Source organism: Aquarana catesbeiana, linkage group LG03 (assembly GCF_042186555.1).
Source record: "Aquarana catesbeiana isolate 2022-GZ linkage group LG03, ASM4218655v1, whole genome shotgun sequence".
Classification (NCBI taxonomy): domain Eukaryota; kingdom Metazoa; phylum Chordata; class Amphibia; order Anura; family Ranidae; genus Aquarana; species Aquarana catesbeiana.
In genome coordinates, this window is record NC_133326.1 from 377,772,390 (window position 1) to 377,792,010 (window position 19,621).

The 19,621-nt window shown below is 43.4% G+C and overlaps 1 protein-coding gene across 1 annotated transcript in view; it reads right to left on the reverse strand.

Moving 5' to 3' along the window:
* HSPA4 (heat shock protein family A (Hsp70) member 4) overlaps window positions 1-19,621 on the reverse strand; it is a 94,023-nt gene that overhangs the window by 23,293 nt on the left and 51,109 nt on the right. Inside the window, exons 7-13 of the mRNA XM_073620654.1 lie at window positions 14,455-14,699; window positions 10,761-10,837; window positions 10,051-10,202; window positions 8,801-8,907; window positions 8,556-8,689; window positions 7,905-8,086; window positions 7,712-7,798 (exon numbers count right to left, since the gene is read on the reverse strand). Coding sequence (XP_073476755.1) covers window positions 7,712-7,798; window positions 7,905-8,086; window positions 8,556-8,689; window positions 8,801-8,907; window positions 10,051-10,202; window positions 10,761-10,837; window positions 14,455-14,699 — 984 coding nt within the window. The remainder of the gene's footprint in view (window positions 1-7,711; window positions 7,799-7,904; window positions 8,087-8,555; window positions 8,690-8,800; window positions 8,908-10,050; window positions 10,203-10,760; window positions 10,838-14,454; window positions 14,700-19,621) is intronic.

Here is a 19,621-nt window from a genome sequence, read left to right on the forward strand (position 1 = left end):
TATTTAAGTAGATTGGCTGACGGATTGCTTGTTTTCGGGCCGCGGCCGGCCTCACTCCACAGACGCCGGCCGCCATCTTGCGGCCTACGAGACACACAGAATCCCCGGTCTCGGGTGCTGCGGAGGGCGATCGGGGGCCCTGGGGCCGGGAGGGCTGTATCCGGAGCGGAGGGGACACCAGACAAGGCAGAGAAAGCAGGCACTGGATGCTTGCGGCAGGCCCGAGGCCTGTGAGGCCCCCAGCATCACCGCATCTTGGCGCCACGACCGGAGGTAAGGGGGTCATATAATTCACCCTCACTTAAAGTGGCCCCCCCTGGGCATATCTGACAAGTTTATAGCCAGCTCAGACCCATCGCTGACCCCGGTAACACTAGAGACTTCCAGTGACGGCCGCCATCTTATCATCTTGCGGCCTAGCTTACAAGACGGGCCCGCACTATCAGAAACTGTGCCCTGGCTGGACGGTGCTCTCCCCCTTGAACCCATACGGTGTCCCAGCCTTGCGCCCATGTTAATAGGGTGACACCGCTGCTCCCGCAGGCCTGGTCACCCTCCCCAGTCCCCCTCATCTCCGTGGAAGATAGGTTTTGATGGAGAGAGACTAACTATGGATGGCTGAAGACCCGCACCCCTGAGTCCCGTGCTATCCCGACAGCTACAGGCTATTTACATAGCATAGCACACCCACATAATACATGGCGGCAGCTAGCTCACACTCCACGGAGCTTACCGACCCCCAACAAGGCACCATACAGAGGTATCTACTTAGAACTACGCCGATTGATCCCCGAACTCCCAAAGACAAGATGGCACCCGGCCGCAACCCGGGGAAGACCAAGCCTCCCGCCTCAGCAGCAGCTCACACGGCAGAGGACAATAATGAGAGACTTCAGAATTCTACGGGAGAGCCCTCAGCCTCCTCCACAAGGTCAGTCTCATCGTCCGACACAGGCACCGGGGAATCCCAGTCTGCTACGCATCCCCTATCAGGAGAACCCATTAGATCGGAAGCTGCTGCCCTCCTCTCTGCCTTCAGAATGGATTTCGAATCCTGGGCAAGCAAAATGGAAGATTCCCTCCACGTGGAGCTGAACGCCCTGAGGCAACAAGTCACAGCTAACGAGGAAGCAGTATCGGTCTTAACCACGGCTCAGGATGACCACGAGGCACGTATAACAGCCCTTGAATCCTCATCCGCGACACATCTTAGGCGCATACGTCACCAGCAACTCCGCATAGAAGACAGCGAAAATCGCAGTCGCAGAAATAACATTAGACTGCAAGGCATACCGGAGGCAACATCTGGAGCAGAATTGAAACCCACTGTCATAACTATCCTCAATAAAGCACTGGGAAGAGAGGCAACATCACCAATTGAACTGGATCGTGTTCACAGAGTAGGAGGACCAGGGGGGGCCCGAGATGGTCGCCCCCGCGATGTTCTATGTCGGGTCCACTATTACACTTTAAAAGAAGAGATCATGCGAAAGGCATGGAACTTGGGTCCTGTTGACTTCTTTGGTGCCCCTATTCACCTATACCCTGACTTATCTCGCAATACGCTGTATATGCGTAGAGTGGTGCGCCCTCTACTTGACCTTATACGGCAAGCTGGAGCTACCTATACATGGGGTCACCCCTTCAGCATCAAGGTGACACGGGGCGGCAACAGGTTTACGCTCTCTGATCCAGACCAACTGCCCGACTTTTTCCTCTTTATCGAACAAGATCCAGTGGAAGTTTTGAACTGGTTAGACCCTCCAGAGGATAGATCAGGCCAGGTGGGACTTGGTCCACTTCCACAGCGCCGCAGACGTCCTAGGTCCAGATCAGTTTCCTCTGGCCCAGGGATAAGAAGACCTATTTCCCCAGAAGATTAACTCAACAGTTAATTAGAGACTGATGGCTTGTTTTGTCTCCACTGGTTCTTTCCCTGCTCTTTGCCAATTTACAATTTGGCTGGGGTTCGGGTGAGAACATAGATTGGAGTCAATCTTATGCCTCTCATTATGAAGAGCGTCAGGTAATGCGAATGTCTACCAATGCTATGTTTTTGTGTTTTTCTTTTTTCCTTTTTATCTGACGTTTTTCTAAAGATGTTTTGCATTGTCTCAGATTGATTCCTCTCACCTTCCCATGATGATATATGCAGTGGGGGAGGTGTAGCGGGAGTGGGGGGATACCTTCCTCGGAGGGGGGTTTGGTACCCGGTTTTACTCGGTCTCTGCTACAGAGAATATAGGGTTTAAAGGACGTTACACATGGAGCAGAGGATTACCCCCATGGAGGGATCCCCCACTCTCCCTGCCCTCCATATACCCACCCAATTGTCTTGGCGCAATAACTTTCTTTATATACATGAGACAATGCAATAGTTTTATATATACCTCAGGGTTACTTATTTAAATCCAATGCACACACTTGGTTGATTGTTATCATTTGTTGTGGTTAAGCTGCCTTATGCCCCACACCCGTTTTAAATATCAAGTGTGCCACACATACTACTTGCATGCCTGATATGCTGTCGGGAACACGGCTCAGACCCATTCATCTCGACTTTTCCCCCACAATAGGACAGGCACGGTTTGTGCCTAAAACGTGAATTTTCACGCAGTGTTCTGCGTTCGCGGACACATTAGTTTTCCAGACACATCTTTTTAGGTGTCTTTTCATTTATATCGTATTTCTTCCATTATCCTCACGCTCCTTTCATTTTTCTTCCTCCCCTCCCTCTCTTCCCCTCCTTTGTCTGTTTATCTTTTTCTTCATCTCTTCTTTCTTTTTCTTTCCTGCTCCCTATACCTTTCCTCCATATCTTAATACTTTCTCCCTTTTACAGCTTTTGGCACTCCAGCATGGCTCACACGGTGACTTTGCGCCCACACCTGAAACTTTGTTCGTATAATGTAAACGGACTTAACATAGCGTCGAAACGTGGGCAAATTCTATATCAGATGCACAAAAGACAGGTCAGCATACTCTTGCTGCAGGAGACCCACTTCCATTCTGACTCCACTCCTTCCTGCTCCAATAGATATTTCAATAGATGGATACACAGTACCAACCCGACACAAAAATCTAAAGGAGTATCTATTGCGTTTCATAAAACACTCCCTATTGAGCTGCTTGATCAGGTGACGGACCCCCAAGGCAGGTATGTCTTTGTAAAAATTTTATTATGGGGGACTAAATTTACAATTGCCAACGTATACTTGCCTAACACACACCAAGTCCCATCAGCCTTGCAATACCTAAAGATTTTGGCGGGTTTCACGGAGGGCAAGCTCATACTCGGAGGGGACTTCAATACTCCCCTGGATCCACTTTTGGATTCATCGACATCCCGTTCGTCTATATCCTTTCCAAAAATACGGGCCCTAAAACGTACCATCTACAATATGCATCTCATAGACGTATGGCGAATACTGTACCCGGACTCACGAAACTACACACACTTCTCCAACATCCACCAATCATACAGTCGTATAGATTATTTTTTAGTCGAGCACGGCTGCTTAGATTGGTCCCCCAATTGTGAAATAGACCCTATGGTTTGGTCCGACCACTCACCCATATTCCTGACGCTTACAATCCCCTCTACACCAATAAAAGAATGGACATGGAGGTTAAATGACTCTCTCTTGACTGAACCAGGGTTTGAAACACAGATAGCAGAGACGATATCAAACTTTTTCACAGATCACACATCTGATGACACCTCACCACCCATGAAATGGGAAGCATTGAAGGCGGTATTACGGGGTAGGTTTATTCAGATGGGTGCTCGCATGAAAAAAAGAACGTTCAACTGCGATAGTTACGGCAGTACATAAGCTAAGGACACTAGAAACTACTCATAAACGCTCCCCGACGGTTGAACTGCTTACGGAGGTTTCTTCTGCTCGCACCCAGCTTAGAGAGTTATATGAGGCATCAGCCCGCACGTTTGCGAACAAACTAGCTTTTCATCAATATAAATTTAGAGATAAATGTGGTAGATCCCTGGTTCGCACCCTCCACACCAAACAACCTAACTCCTTTATACCTCATATACGGGACAGCTCTGGGAAAACTGTCTCATCACCTTCCGAGATGGGACAGGTGTTCCGGGACTTTTATCAATCCCTATATAATATACCTGCAGCGAGCTCCACTGATCCTCCCCTCACTACAGCGGAAACACAAGCCTTATACATCGAGCAAACTGCATTACCCACTCTAGATGGCGAGACGATAGAGGACCTTGAGGCCCCGATTTCGGAAGACGAGGTTGCCCGCGCCATTACTTCTACCCCATCTGGTAAAAGCCCGGGTCCTGATGGCTTTACTCCGAAATTCTATAAACAATTTGCTACCCTTCTTACTCCCTTCTTGACAAAAGTATTTAACTCCATCTCTGAACGATCAGTGTTCCCAGCACAAACCTTAGAGGCACATATTACCCTCATCCACAAACCAGACAAAGACCTGAATGTTTGCGCTAATTACCGACCTATTTCGCTAATAGGAGTAGATCTAAAGGTGTACGCAAAAATTTTAGCTAATAGGTTGCAACCATTGTTACCCCGTTTAATACACCTAGATCAGGTTGGCTTTGTGAGTGGAAGGGAGGCGCGTGACAACACCCTAAAAACACTCCTCATTGCTGATTATGCTCGGGCCCACAATATCCCATTGTGCCTTCTCACAGTCGATGCGGAAAAAGCCTTCGACCGTGTCGACTGGCAATTTCTCCGCTTATCATTACAACAACTAGGTCTAGGCCAAAACATGATCTCCAGAATAATGTCCCTCTACACATCTCCTTCCGCTAGGATTAGACTAAACGGCTCCCTATCCCCTAAGTTTACTATACACAACGGAACGCGGCAGGGGTGCCCCTTGTCCCCCATTCTTTATGTAATTGTCATGGAACACCTAGCCATTGCCCTTAGAAACAATCCGGCCATAAATGGCGTTAGAGTAGGCCCACTACACACTAAAATTGCCCTATTTGCTGATGATCTACTCATATTTGTAACCCAACCACAAATTTCTCTACCCTCCATTATGCAGGAGTTTCAGAGGTATGGAGAGGTTAGTAATTTTAAAGTTAATCTAAATAAGTCAGAAATCCTCAACATTTCACTCCCAACAGCGGTTCTACAACAGCTTACGACTTCCTTCCCTTTTAAGACAAGCTCCACATCTATCCGCTATCTAGGAATCCATATTCCAACAGTCTCATCCCAACTATTCTCCAGCAACTTCACCCCTTTACTTACCAGAACTCAAGCGGATCTGACCACATATGCCTCTAAACAGCTCTCCTGGCTGGGTAGGGTGAATGTCTTGAAGATGGATGTTCTCCCTCGATTCTTATACCTTTTCCAGACCATTCCTATCTATATCCCCACCTCGTTCTTCAAAAGGCTCCGTCAGATCTTCTCTAAATTTATATGGCAGGGACGTCGCCCCAGGATAAAACATGACACAATGATTCTCCCGAAAGTCAGGGGGGGTGCGGGGGTCCCAGATGCCTCTATATACCATAAGGCAGCGGTACTCGTGCGTATAGTGGATTGGTTCCACCACTCTTCCTCCAAACTTTGGGTTCAACTAGAGAAATATCTTAATGAGGCTGATCTTTGCGCCCTGCCATGGACCCCTATGGCTGGGCGTGGGGACGGCTTATTCTCCACTGCTCTTACTCGCCAAACTCTCCAGATTTGGGACCGCATGATCTCAGCGAGTAAATTGTCTAAAATCCAGGGCCCAATGACCCCTCTCTTCGGGACTCCGGCTTTCCCCCCAGCAGCGAACAAGTTAAGATTTGGACCCTGGAGTAGGGATAGCCATAGACGTTTAGCACAGGTCTTACGCGCTGACCCATCCTTGAGAACGGACATACCCTCTCGGACGGAATTAGGGACCTCAACAATGTGGTTACAAAGGGGTCAAATAACGTCATACATACGCACTTTCTCATCCATCTCAGAGATACTGGCCGACCCATCAGACTTTGACGAACTGCTTTTACAACCAGACCCACCAATACATGTAGTATCACTGTTGTATTCCCTACTACTGAACGAATATGCCCCTGACCTTCCAACATATACACAGAAATGGGAAGCGGAGCTGCAACACTCCATCTCCCCCACTGATTGGCAAAAAAGCTTTATCCTAACGCATAGGATTTCCCTGGCAACCAAGAACCAAGAAAAAGGGTTTAAATTATTAACGAGGTGGTACAGATGCCCAGTAGATATTAAAAAGTTTAACCCCTCTTTGACAGACGTGTGTTGGAGATGCCTGTCCTCTAGCGGGACAATGCTTCACATCTGGTGGGCTTGCCCTCCAATCTGGAAACTATGGCAAAAGGTCTTTGATCTTTACAGCAGGCTGATGGCGACATCAATCAAACCCACACCAGAGATAGCCCTATTATCTATACTCCCAGGCCCCCTCAAGTCGATTAAAAAAGATGTACTGCGCCACTTTCTGGCAGCAGTTAGGACAGTGATCCCCCGACATTGGAAAACGACAGATGTGCCTTCCTTGGGAGAATGGGTGGTTGAAGTGGACCAGATAAGAGATCTGGAGCGCCTGTTGGCGGAGGAAGTGGGAAAGGAGGAGCAGTTTACCGCCACCTGGACCTCATGGTCCATGTTTCGCTATTCTGATGAGTTTTCCCTTTGGGTCAGAGATACCCCACCCTTACCCGCCGATTAGCCATGCTGGAGTGCCTGGTGCCTCAGGTACCATCCCACACTTCTACTCACGTTCTTATTTCTGACTTTTTCTGTCTCCTCTTTGTTAAGTACTGAACCGACCACTCACATATATAGTTAAAGATCATATCTTTGGACTAGCTAAATGACTTGATTATCTATAATAGGTGAATAAAAGACTTCTACAGCAGTCTAATTCGTTGAGAGGGAACCCTCAGATAACACCAACCCGCGAAACTACAAGGTTCATTATATGTTGGCCCCCACCCGTATATTATTCCTCTCTTAGAATAAAGATTTCAATATACAATATGATATACCAGTAGTTCACCGAAAGCTGTATGTTAAAATGATCACTCCTGTTTATACATGGGTAAAGTACACCTCACTATTCTATGTATACTATATGTGTTGCCAAACTGTAAAGAATGGTACTTTTCTGTTATATTCTTTGTGTTCTTACTTTTGAAAATAAACTAAGATTGAAAACAGAGGGGCTTGCTAGCCACTCGATTGCTATCACAAGCAGCAGGAGGGGACTCACATTTTAGATTTTACACCAAAAAAAAATGGGTTATGTATTGGGTTTGTTTGCATTAAAATAAAAAAGTATTTTTCCCAAGTGCACAAGTCAGGGGTAGGTTACAAAAAAAACCTACTCCAAGAGCTTTTACTAAAGCCGGAGAGTTTAAATTAGGCTCACTTCTGCATAGAAACCAATCAGCTTCCAGATTTTATTGCCAAATCCTAATTAAACAAGCTGAGGTTAGAAGCAGATTGGTTCCTATGCAGACATGAGCCTGATTTTGCACTCTCCAACTTCAGTAAATAAACCCCTAGGCCTCTACCCCTACCCAAACTGATCAACTTGGTAATCTTAAAAACCTAAGAAGTTACCAGTAACTCAAAAATACTGCAATCATGATAAACATAACCAGAGCTCCACTCTGGCTGATCTGCAGAGCAACTACAACCAAACTAATTATTTTAAGCACCTCCATTTCTTCAGGATTAGATTTGGTTTCTGCTTGTGTGGGCTGAGCTTCTTCTTGTTTGGGTTCCTCTAGATCAACTTGCATTTTCTGGAAAAGAACGTGCAGAAACATGTAATAAGTATATGCACGACTTGCTCCTGAACAAAATTCAAGTACTCTAGTACAGGAAAAGGAACAAAATATGCAGCAATACCTCCTCCTCTTTTGCAGTCTGGTCAGTTTCCATAGGTTCCTCAGAATCATCTGTTTTATGGACTTCAACAAGAGACGCACTAGAAACACTAAATATACCATGGACGTTTACACGGACTTTCACCTTCACTTTGGAACTGGAGCCATCAGCTTGAGGAATAACCTTCTGTACATGGAACTGACCTGCCAAAAACCAACAACATGGAAAAAGGCTGCATCCGTAAAATAAACCTGTACTTTGTAGCAGCAGCATTTTTAGCAGGCATCAAAAGTTATTAGCTCTTGCTGACACTTTAGAGACCCCCTATCAGAGCCAGAGAAATACTAGGTAAGCCCGATACCACCCTTGCCTCTTTGCAATTCAGCACCTAGTTTTCCTGACAAGTGTAGCAGAGTGGCACATACTAAGCCCAGTGCAGGATACAGCAAGGAATTTGGACGGCTCTGGATGTGAACTGGGGCAGCAGGGGACCTTAGAGTGATTGCAACACATGCAGCTGCTTCACAGAATATACAATATAGAAAAAAAACATGCCTACCCCCATTAAACACCTGCTTTAGAAAACATGCACATAAGGATCATAGACCTCTCTTATAAAGTCCAGCACTTGTATCATCTGAACCCAAGAAATATTGTACTTTCATTTTTTACCTAAGGAGGGGTCTGGATAGGGCAGTTCTTTGGGTGCACTATAGTAAGCATCCAAAGTGAAAGGTTCTTTTCTGTAAAAGGTTAGCACTTTGGAGAAGGGAGCTGCGTGGTTCTTGGGAAACACCTCACAATCACTGCAAAAAACAAAAAAAACAAAAAAAAAAAAAAAAAGGGAACATAAGAACATGAGCAGAGCCACATGCATTTTTACAAATAAGTGGACAAAGTGTAAAGAGAACCCTTACCTAAGACCTTCCTCTGCTGGAGAATTCCATTTCAGTGATATTGGGTACGGTACAAGATCAGTAATGGAAAACTCTCGAACTTTAAAGGCTGGGGATAGAATGGCACACTACAACGAGAGTGGTAAAGTCAGCAAATCAGTACCTTCTAACAGAACACTCAGCATTGACTTCATTAACTGAATTACAGCCAACAGGCACAAACTTACATCATTTTCTATTTGTCTGTTAGTAAACCATGCAACCACTCAAATTATTTAGTGCAAAAGGGCCAGATCTAGGGGGGTGCTGGGGTGGGCTATGTCCCCCCAGATTATAGTTGTGCCTCCCCCAAGACCAGTGACGGTCTCAGGAAGTGGGGGGCAGGGAACAGTGTGCAGCCTAGATAAGGCCATGTTGGTATGGCTGCACAGTGACATGCTCCTATTGGTTTTTATGGTGCAAGAGGGCAGACCAGGAAACACCATGTCATTTGTTAAGGTGCTTGCGGCTGAGCTGACTGCACCACGGAAACAGAGGACACTGATTCAGAGTGGGGATTTTTAAGAAGATGGAAGTCCTGCTCGACCCAAATGTGAAGGATGGGGGTTGACCCAAATGTGAAGGGGCTGACTCCTATGTGATAATGGGACTCTGATGTAAAAGGGGAACTCTGACCCCATCCCATGTGGTGCCCAAGAGAGGGTGGCATCATCCAGCGCCGATGTCAAGTGTCCATTCAGTGTAATAAATACAGTTCAGAACCAAGATGCCTTGTGATTGTGCATACTTTTAAAAGGGTGCCGTGACTGAAAATAGTTGAGAATTGCTGGCCTAATACATGCGCTTTTCATTGCAGCCATCAAGAGACTTGGGGAATTAGCATTCTCTGTTTACTCCTGCGCTACCCAGAAGTAATACCATGTGTTACTTCCAGGTTGTGAATTGTGGTACAGATGTGCACCGGGTGACAAGGGAATATGGGTTCCCCGCATCTCCATCATATTGTGACAAACTGTTAGCGAACCACACACAGCCAGGGCCAGTGGGGAGCGCTGGGAGAGTATAAAACCTAGGTGTTGACAGTATGCCCCCCTGGCCTTTTTTTTCTGCACCCAAAGATCAGGCAGGCTAGGTCTCGCCCTGTAGTGTAAGCATGCATGGTCACATGCAGTATTTTAAGAAATATTAGATATCAAATACACTTTCAAAAAGGACAATCTATAAAATGTATTATATCTCCTCAGTCTACAATACACATAGCAATGACTTACCTGTAATGCACAGCCCCTGGCTACAGCTTCATCAGCATTCAATGTTGTGCTGACTTCTTTGCCAAAGAATCGTATTATTCGTTCTTTAACAGCTGGGATACGTGTAGCACCTCCAACTATCTCTACTGCATAAATATCTTCTTTCTTGAGCTCTATGGAGACATAAAAAGGAGGTGAAAGAAAATGGCTAAATCATAGGGTTCATCACCCCAAAGGACAGTATAAATGTCTAGTTATGCTCACTTCTTGTCAGATTTAAAGCTGAACCTTAGATATTGAGTATTTTGTAAAGTTTCATTGGTCCAGCTTAGAGCAAATTAGGTATGCATGTGCCATACCTGGCTGATCCCCAGGGAAGCTGGAAATCACTGTAAAAGGCACAGTGATCACTGCTAGCTTACTGGTCCTGTGCTAAACGGCATGGAACCAGGAAGCTAGTAGTTGTGCCTATTGGTGATTTCCCAATCCCAAGGAGGATCAGCCAGGTATGACACATGTATAATTAGATTTGTCCAAGTTGCTGTGCCTGCCTTATGGTACAAACTCTTTTGTATGTTCTTTACCTCAATTCAAATACCAAAAAACATTTTGCGGCATTAAAGGGTACAATCAAAAGGCATAATTTTCATTAACTTTTTCTCCTATATAAAACTAAACTTGTTCAGAGGCTAGCTAAGGAGTAAACTATGCTTCCACAGTTTATTACTTACTGGTTTGCTCTAAGATGCTGCGCAGAGGGCCTTCAATTCGTGACAAAAGGCTATCACACATCTCTTCAAAGTGACCCCTTTAAAAATTAAGAAGAAAAAAACAAAAAACAAACATTGTTCATACAAAATGAAAAAAACTGCTTGAAAACTGATGCACCACCAAGTCGAATGATTGGTAAGCTGTAGTGGTTTGTCTCATACAATTTTTGGTTTTGTGTTTAATACTACTTTATAAGCAGCGCTACTGTATATCCCTTTTTCACTCCAGTGCTGTGGTATCATCAGCAGTTTTGATTGGCTGGGCTTAGAGAACATTACTCCCGCATGGGAGTTCATTCATCTTGGCAGATACTGAAATTGTACACCAAGCTGCAGGTAAGAAACTTTAATGCACAAGAGACAGACAGTAGTTTGACTCTTCTGCATTTAAAAACTAGCCTGATCACATTTTTTGAAATTCTACTTCAAAACACAAATCTTGATTTTTCTAAAGTTTAGGTTGAGCTCTGCCTCTTCCCCGAGCATCCCTACTGGTCTTTTAATGTGACAGACAAGCTCAAAAGAGTGTGGCACCAAGCTAAGCTTTAACAAGACAAGTTGAGAGTTACATATCTTCAGCTTCTTATATCTGCCCTACAGCTCAGAATTTAATAACTTTGAAAGACTTGTGTCTTTTTTCCAACCAGACTATGTAAAAAGAATTGGCCAGGTTTACTTTATTTTGCATCAGCCTCTTATCCTATCTATGTCCTTGTGCAGTTTGTGGAGTTGTTTCCAACTGCATTGCTAAACTATTTTTTATTAAAGAAGTTCATTCTAATCCCAACTAAACCTAAACCTGCTCCCATCCCTATTCTAACTACCCTGTGAAAGGAAAAGGGTGTATTTTTTTTGGACACAGCTGATCACAGATCACTTTAAAGGGTCAATCACAGCAGCTCTTTACCATGCCCAATCACAGCTGATCACATGTCAACAAAACTATCAGCATTCCTTTCCTCACGTGCTGTCACAGGGTGACTAGAAGAGAGTCGGTATCTGGCAATTTTGAGAGCACACATTTACAAAGATCAGTGCACTTTTTTCCCCAAAATTTTCAGTCGTTTAGCAAAAAAAAAAAAAAAAAAACAAAAAAAAAACAAAAAAAAAAAAAAAACCCAGTGGTGGTTAAATACCACCAAAAGAAAGCTCTATTTGGCTCAAAAAAATTGATATAAAAATTCATATGGGTGCAGTGTTACATGACCGCGCAATTCTCAAAGTGTGACAGCACTGAAATCTGAAAATTTGCCCTGGGCAGGGAGAGGGTAAAAAAGTGCCCAGTATTGAAGTGGTTAAAAGTATGGTTATACATATTATCTAGTCAAGTTAACTAAAAAGGTAGTTTTAGGGGTGGATATTATTTCATAATGATATCCTTAAATGTACGCTTAAAAAGGAGAAGTACAGCCAAAGCTCGTTTGGCTGTACTTCTCCTGTGGATCACAGGAGTGCAGTTCGTTCAGCTGAAGTCTGCGGTCTAATGCCAGAGCCGGGCAACATCACAACAATGGAGTCGGGATTCGCCCACATGCCTGAACCGACACCCGGCTCAGCCTCTCAGCGAGCCATTGAATGCCTGAGAGCTGCCCGTCCCCTCCCCAGTAAATTGTTTCAGAATTTCAGCTTACTCTTTGTATGCTTGGGACCACCAGGTATGGCTGTAATTGCCAAATTTGGATGGGAAGTCATATGGACACCCGGGGGGTTGTGTTGGGAAGAATCATTGGTTCTTCTAGGGCTGCCCCAACGCAGTGTGCCGATTTGCCCCTATATACCATCTAGCCCTTTGATAAATACCCTGTAACAGTGAATGTGGAGGCTTAAACTGATTACATTGGCTCTTTATTGAGAATGTTCTCATATCTCTTTGATTTCCTTTTTGATCCTTTTATTTTTTTATTAAATTCGACACTGGCCCTTTAATTATGCTGCCATATTGTTGTCTGTATTGGGCCTTGGTGGATAAAAGGTTTGTTGCCTTTTTCAGTTTTCCCCTCTCTTTGCGAGTTAGATGTGGGATACAGGTGGTTTTCAGCTTTTTTTTTCTGTATTGCCTCAATGTTATTGTCAAGTGTGGGCAACGCTGTATTCACGGATATGATTTCAGACTTTCCAAAATAGCCGACAGGGCATCAATTGGCACCTCAAGACGTCCGCACCTGATTGGCAGATTCATCTGCTAACAAGTGGGAGGACTATAAAAGGCCTAACATGGAGGTGGCTTAATTTGCAAAGATCACCTTCCATGTGTCCATCCAGGAGCTCTGTACTAACCTCTGCAGTCTCCAAGGTAATAAATTGAAGCTTTCTATTTTGTATTATATAATTTTCTTGGCTATTTTGCTCTGGCAAACTTTGTTATGCCTTGCAGACCTATTGAATTTGGAGCCATTACATCTGATGCCTTTGATGACGAACACCACATGATTTCTCTCTGTAGGCTGTCTGGTTTTTTTTGGCTCAATTTAGCTAGAAGGTAAGAGCCAGTATGTAGAGTTGCATATTTTCACCGATAGACTGGATGCAGATGTGAGCCACGAGACTTAATAAAAGGGTTTTGTTTTTTTTTGTTATACTCGCAGCTTTGTTGTCTTCAATGTCCTGGCTCCCTCTAGTGGTTGAGAAAGGAAATCAACAGCTTCCAAGTCTTTCAAATAAGTTTTGTATGCAATCTAGGTAATCACCTTTTAACCAATCTGTTCACATTGCAGATGTCAGTGGGAGTCTATATTGGTGTTCTTTTCAATGAGTATATATTACGGGTTTATATTTTGACATTTCTAGATTCGCAAATGGGCTTAATAGTTCTCTTATGACACACTGATATCTTATTTGGCAGTGCGGTTGTCCTGGTGTGTTCACATACTGACCTGAAGTCAGTAAGAAGTAGCTAAGGCTGATCCAAAACTATTTTGTGTATATATATATATATATATATATATATATATATATATATATATATATATATATATATATATATATATATATATATATATATATATATATATATTTTTTTTTTTTAATATATTGTTGGTATTATTCAGTTTCTATGCAGGACCTGTTATTTTGTCTTGTGTACATCTTTTAATATATTGCAGCGATTACTCTGTACACAGGCAATGACTAATCTCCTGAAGAAGCTGTATACTCTAGCGAAACAGGTCAAGAATAACGTTTTTGTACAGCAATACATTATATCCTTGAGTAATTTGGTCTGGATCTTAAATGTTCATCACTAGGATTGCTATACTTTAACCTATGTACAATAAAACCTTTTTTATTATACATGTTATAGTTCCATTTGTTTTGGCACCTCAAAAGTCCCCTCTCTCCCAATTTTATTTCTTATTATTTGGGATGTGGTGCCTTGTTCCAACTATCTCGGGTTGATCTATCCATTGTACAGCCTATACACTTACAGTCACCAGCTCTTTGCTCGGGGAGCTTTGAGAACCGAGCGATCAAATCAATGCTGTTAGATTACTCGATTCTTAGTCTTAGGAGGCACCAGGGGACAGATGCAGCATCAGACCGAGAAGGAGAAAAAAAAAAAAAAAAATTCCCATACAACTCTTTTAAACAAGAGCTTTGATTTGAAAACTAATGCCAATAAAAGGGGCTAAGCTTGAGAAATATGCACACTGATAAACACCTGTTCATTGTTCCGGAGACATCAATATCATTCATAAAACATTCAATATTTAGAGGCAGATCTGAAGCATTTGCACTCATCAATTTCTTGAGCTTTTCGCACTCCTGAGCGAGTCGCAGTAAAGGCCTAATATTAGACTTGATATCCAGTTTATATTTCTTGCCAAATTCTTCACAGAAATAGCCAACCAGAACATCATCAAATTTCCTTCCACCAACATACGGGTCAAAGGCAGTAGCTAGCACCTGAAATAGATTTTAAAAAGACAATTAGGTTAACCCCTATACTTTGACATGTGACACTGTATGAACTTTTGCAATCAGCATTAGCAGTGCAGGAACAACGAACAGGACCATTAACTCTGAATTTGGAACTACTGCTCAAGTCACCTATTGGCTTTGTGCATTGTGAAATACAAGAACAGAATTACACATTTTTTAAAGATAAAAATTAAACATGTAATTAAAATAACAATTCGTCTGGAGTTTTGCTTTAAAACACAGGAATATACATGTCGCTCCAAAATAAATTTTATATTTTTTTTCCTCATTAATGTACACACAGCACCCCATATTGACAGAAAAATACAGAATTGTTGACATTTTTGCAGATTTATTAAAAAAGAAAAACTGATATATCACATGGTCCCAAGTATTCAGACCCTTTGCTCAGTATTTAGTAGAAGCACCCTTTTGATCTAATACAGCCATGAGTCTTTTTGGGAAAGATGCAACAAGTTTTTCACACCTGGATTTGGGGATCCTCTGCCATTCCTCCTTGCAGATCCTCTCCAGTTCTGTCAGGTTGGATGGTAAATGTTGGTGGACAGCCATTTTTAGGTCTCTCCAGAGATGCTCAATTGGGTTTAAGTCAGGGCTCTGGCTGGGCCATTCAAGAACAATCACGGAGTTGTTGTGAAGCCACTCCTTCGTTATTTTATCTGAGCACTCTGGAGAAGGTTTTCGTCCAGGATATCCCTGCACTTGGCCGCATCTTTCCCTCAATTGCAACCAGTCGTTCTGTCCCTGCAGCTGAAAAACACCCCACAGCATGGTGCTGCCACCACCATGCTTCACTGTTGGGACTGTATTGTACAGGTGATGAGCATTGTCTGGTTTTCTCCACACATACCACTTAGAATTAAGGCCAAAATGTTCTATCTTGGTCTCATCAGACCAAAGAATCTTATTTCTCACCATCTTGGAGTCCTTCAGGTGCTTTTTTTTTTTAGCAAACTCCATGCAGGCTTTCATGTGTCTTGCATGGAGGAGAGGCTTCCATCGGGCCACTCTGCCATAAAGCCCCATGAACTGCCATGAACCAACAACCCTAGTGCCGTTTAAAGCGTTCCCAATTCCAGAAGTGACCTCGTCCCCTTGGTTGACAGCGTGCATTCCAACGACAGGAAGTTTTGGCATCCATCGGCGCAGCCTGTCCTCCGGAGACCACCGCAGACCCACTTCCAGGATCTCTGGCAGTTTTTTGCCAACATGCTTGTTTACAGTGTACCTTTGTGAGTACCTCTCTTACAGTTTATTAAACTCCATGTGTTTTACTGCACTTAGAGTGGCGCCTTTGTTTCATCTCCAGATTGTCCAAAGGATTGCTTCTTTCCCTCAACGGGGCTGCCTTCTTAAGTTGCTATCATCTCATGAACCTTTATGGACATTACCATAGCCCATATGGACATTATTAAAGCCATAGCCATTTATAAACTCTTATTTTCCTTTTCATTGTATTGTTTTATTCACTAGTTCCCCGTTGGGAGCAATAGGGCTAGGGGTTTACACTGTGTTGGGCTCAGCACTCACTTTATCCTTATATGTTTTCTTTTTTAATAAATCTGCAAAAATGTCAACAATTCCGTGTTTTTCTGTCAATATGGGGTGCTGTGTGTACATTAATGAGGGAAAAAAAAAAATTAACTTAAATGATTTTAGCAAATGGCTGCAATATAACAGAGTGAAAAATTTAAGGGGGTCTGAATACTTTCCGTCCCGTGTGTGAATATATATATATATATATATATATAAAATATATATATATACATATACACACACACACACACACACACATACATACATACACACACACACACACACACACACACACACTAGATTTCAAGCATTTGAGAGCATGTGGCCTGGAATGGTTGAGGACGGGGCATTGCTCTGCGTGCTCAGATAAGGGCCTGGTATGGATTTTGGGGTGTGGACTCCACGCCACTTATTTTTAATTTTGGGTGCGGGGGTTCCCCTCAAAATCCCCTAAAGGGTCTGGTATGGATTTGGGGGGGAACCCATGCCATTTTTAAAGAATTTTTAGCATGGGGTTTCCCTTAAAAATCGTACCAGACCCAAAAGGGCCTGGTATGGATTGGGGGAAGAGACCCCAACAGTTTTTTTGCCCGGATGGAATTCGTGTACAAAAAAACTGATGACGTGTGATTCAGATGCATTCCCATAAAAGGCAATAGCCGGGAATTCGCATCTGAACTACACCGCAGTGCTCAGAAAAAAAGCACAGGACTCGTATAATCTGCAGCGAATTCGCACTACTGCTGCACCGCATATATACTGTGAGGGGAAAAAAAAAAAAAAAAGTGTATTTGACCCCCTGCTGATTCTGTACTGTACTGACAAAAATGATCAGTCCAATTTTAAATGGTAGGTTTATTTTAACAGTGAGAAACAGAACAAACAAATCCAGAAAAAACGCATTTCAAAAAAGTTGTAAAATTGATTTGCATTTTAAAATGAGTGAAATAAGTATTTGACCCCTTTGCAAAACGTGACTTAGTACTTGGTGGTAAAATCCCTGTTGGCAATCAGAGGTCAGACATTTCTTGTAGTTGGCCACCAGGTTTGCACACAACAGGAATGATTTTGTCACACTCCTCTTTGCAGATCCTCTCCAAGTCATTAAGGTTTCAAGGTGTTTGGTAACTTGAACCTTCAGCTCCTTCCATATATATATTTTATAGGATTAAGGTCTGGAGAATGGCAAGGCCACTTCAGGACCTTAATAGACTTCTTCTTGAGCCACCACTTGTGTTTGGAGTCATTGTCATGCTGATCCCATCCACGACTCATTTTCAATGCCTTAGCTGAGTGAAGGAGGTTCTCACCCAAGATTTGATGGTACATGGCCCCGTCCATCGTCCCTTTGATGCAGTGAAGTTGTCCTGTCCCAAGCAGAAAAACACTCCCAGAGCATAATGTTTCCACCTTTTTGTTTGACGGTGTGGGTGGTGTTCCTGGGCAGCATTCCTCCTCCTCCTTCAAACACAGCATGTTGAGGCCAAAGAGCTCGATTTTGGTCTCATCTGACCACAATACTTTCACCCAGTTCTCAGAATCATCGAGATGTTCATTAGAAAACTTCAGACGGGCCTGTACATGTGCTTTCTTGAGCAGGGGGACCTTGCGGGCGCTACAGGATTTCAGTCCTTCACGCCAAGTGTGTTACCAATTGTTTTCTAGAAGACTATGGTCCGAGCAGCCTTGAGAGCAAAAAGGTTCTCCCGTGTAGTTCTGAGCCGATTACTCACTGTTCTCACGATCATTGAAACTCCACGAGGCGAGATCTTGCATGGAGCCCCAGACCGAGGGAGATGGAGTTATTTTCTGTTTATTCCATTTGCGAATAATCGCGCCAACTGTTGTCACCCTCTCACAAGGCTGTGTGGCGAAGTCTTGTAGTCCATTCCAGACTTGTGTAGGTCTACAATCCTGTCCCTGACATCCTTGGACAGCTCTTTAGTCTTGGCCATGGTGGAGAGATTGGAAGCTAGTTGATCGATTGCTTCTGTGGACAGGTGTCTTTTATACAGGTAACAAACTGAGATTAGGAGTACTCCCTTTAACCACTTCCCGACCGCCGCACAACTATGTACGTCCTAATTTTGAACGGGGATATCGTTGTTATGGCAGCAGTTAGCTGCCATAACCCCGGTATCCCCGTTTTCGTGCGGCGGCCGGCTTTTAGATAAAAGTGGTCCCTGCGGCGGATTCGCCGCGAGATCACTTTTATCGGTGGCAGGAGAGGGGCCACCCCCCCCTCGATCCGGTGCCCTCCGCCGCTTACCGGAGCCGTCGGTAGCAGCGGAGGCGATCGCGTCCTGCTCAGTGGTTTGTCTGGAGACGAGTGAGGCCAAGATGGCGCTCACTCGTTTCCATGACACTGCTGGGCGGAAGCGACGTCAAAACGTCACTTCCGTCCACGCCTCTTAAAAGGCATATATTTTTTCAAATGTCATTTTTCTAAATGACTTTTTTTTTTTTATTGCATTTTAGTTTAAATATGAGATCTGAGGTCTTTTTGACCCCAGATCCCATATTTAAGAGGTCCTGCCATGCTTTTTTCTATTACAAGGGATGTTTACATCCCTTGTAATAGGAATAAAAGTGACACAATTTTTTTTTTTTTTTTTTAAACAGTGTAAAAATAAATAAAATATTGTAAAATAAATAATAAAAAAAAAAAATTTTTAAAACCCCCCTGTCCCGACGAGCTCGCGCGCAGAAGCGAATGCATACGCGAGTAGCGCCCGCATATGAAAACGGTGGTCAAACCACACATGTGAGGTATCGCCGCGACCGGTAGAGCGAGAGCAATAATTCTAGCCCTAGAACTCCTCTGTAGCGCAAAATATGCAACCTGTAGAATTTTTTAAACGTCGCCTATGGAGATTTTTGAGGGTAAAAGTTGGACGCCATTCCAAGAGTGGGCGCAATTTTCAAGCATGACATGTTGGGTATCAGTTTACTTGGCGTAACATTATACATTCACAATATAAAAAAAAAATGGGATAACTTTACTGTTGTTTTATTTTTTTATTCAAAAAAGTGAATTTTTTCCAAAAAAAGTGCGCTTATAAGACCGCTGCGCAAATACGGTGCAAAAAAAAGTATTGCAATTACCGCCATTGTATTCTCTAGGGTGTTAGAAGAAAAACCATATATAATGTTTGGGGGTTCTAAGTAATTTTCTAGCAGAAAAACCTGTTTTAAACATGTAAACACCTAAAATCCAAAGCGAGGCTGGTCCTTAAGTGGTTAATCTATGCATGTTGCTTTTGAGCGTTTCTGCATTTTTGGACATGCATTTTTACCGCAATTTGTGTTTTTTTTTTTTTACACTGTATATAGCTGGTTGCCAAGGAGGG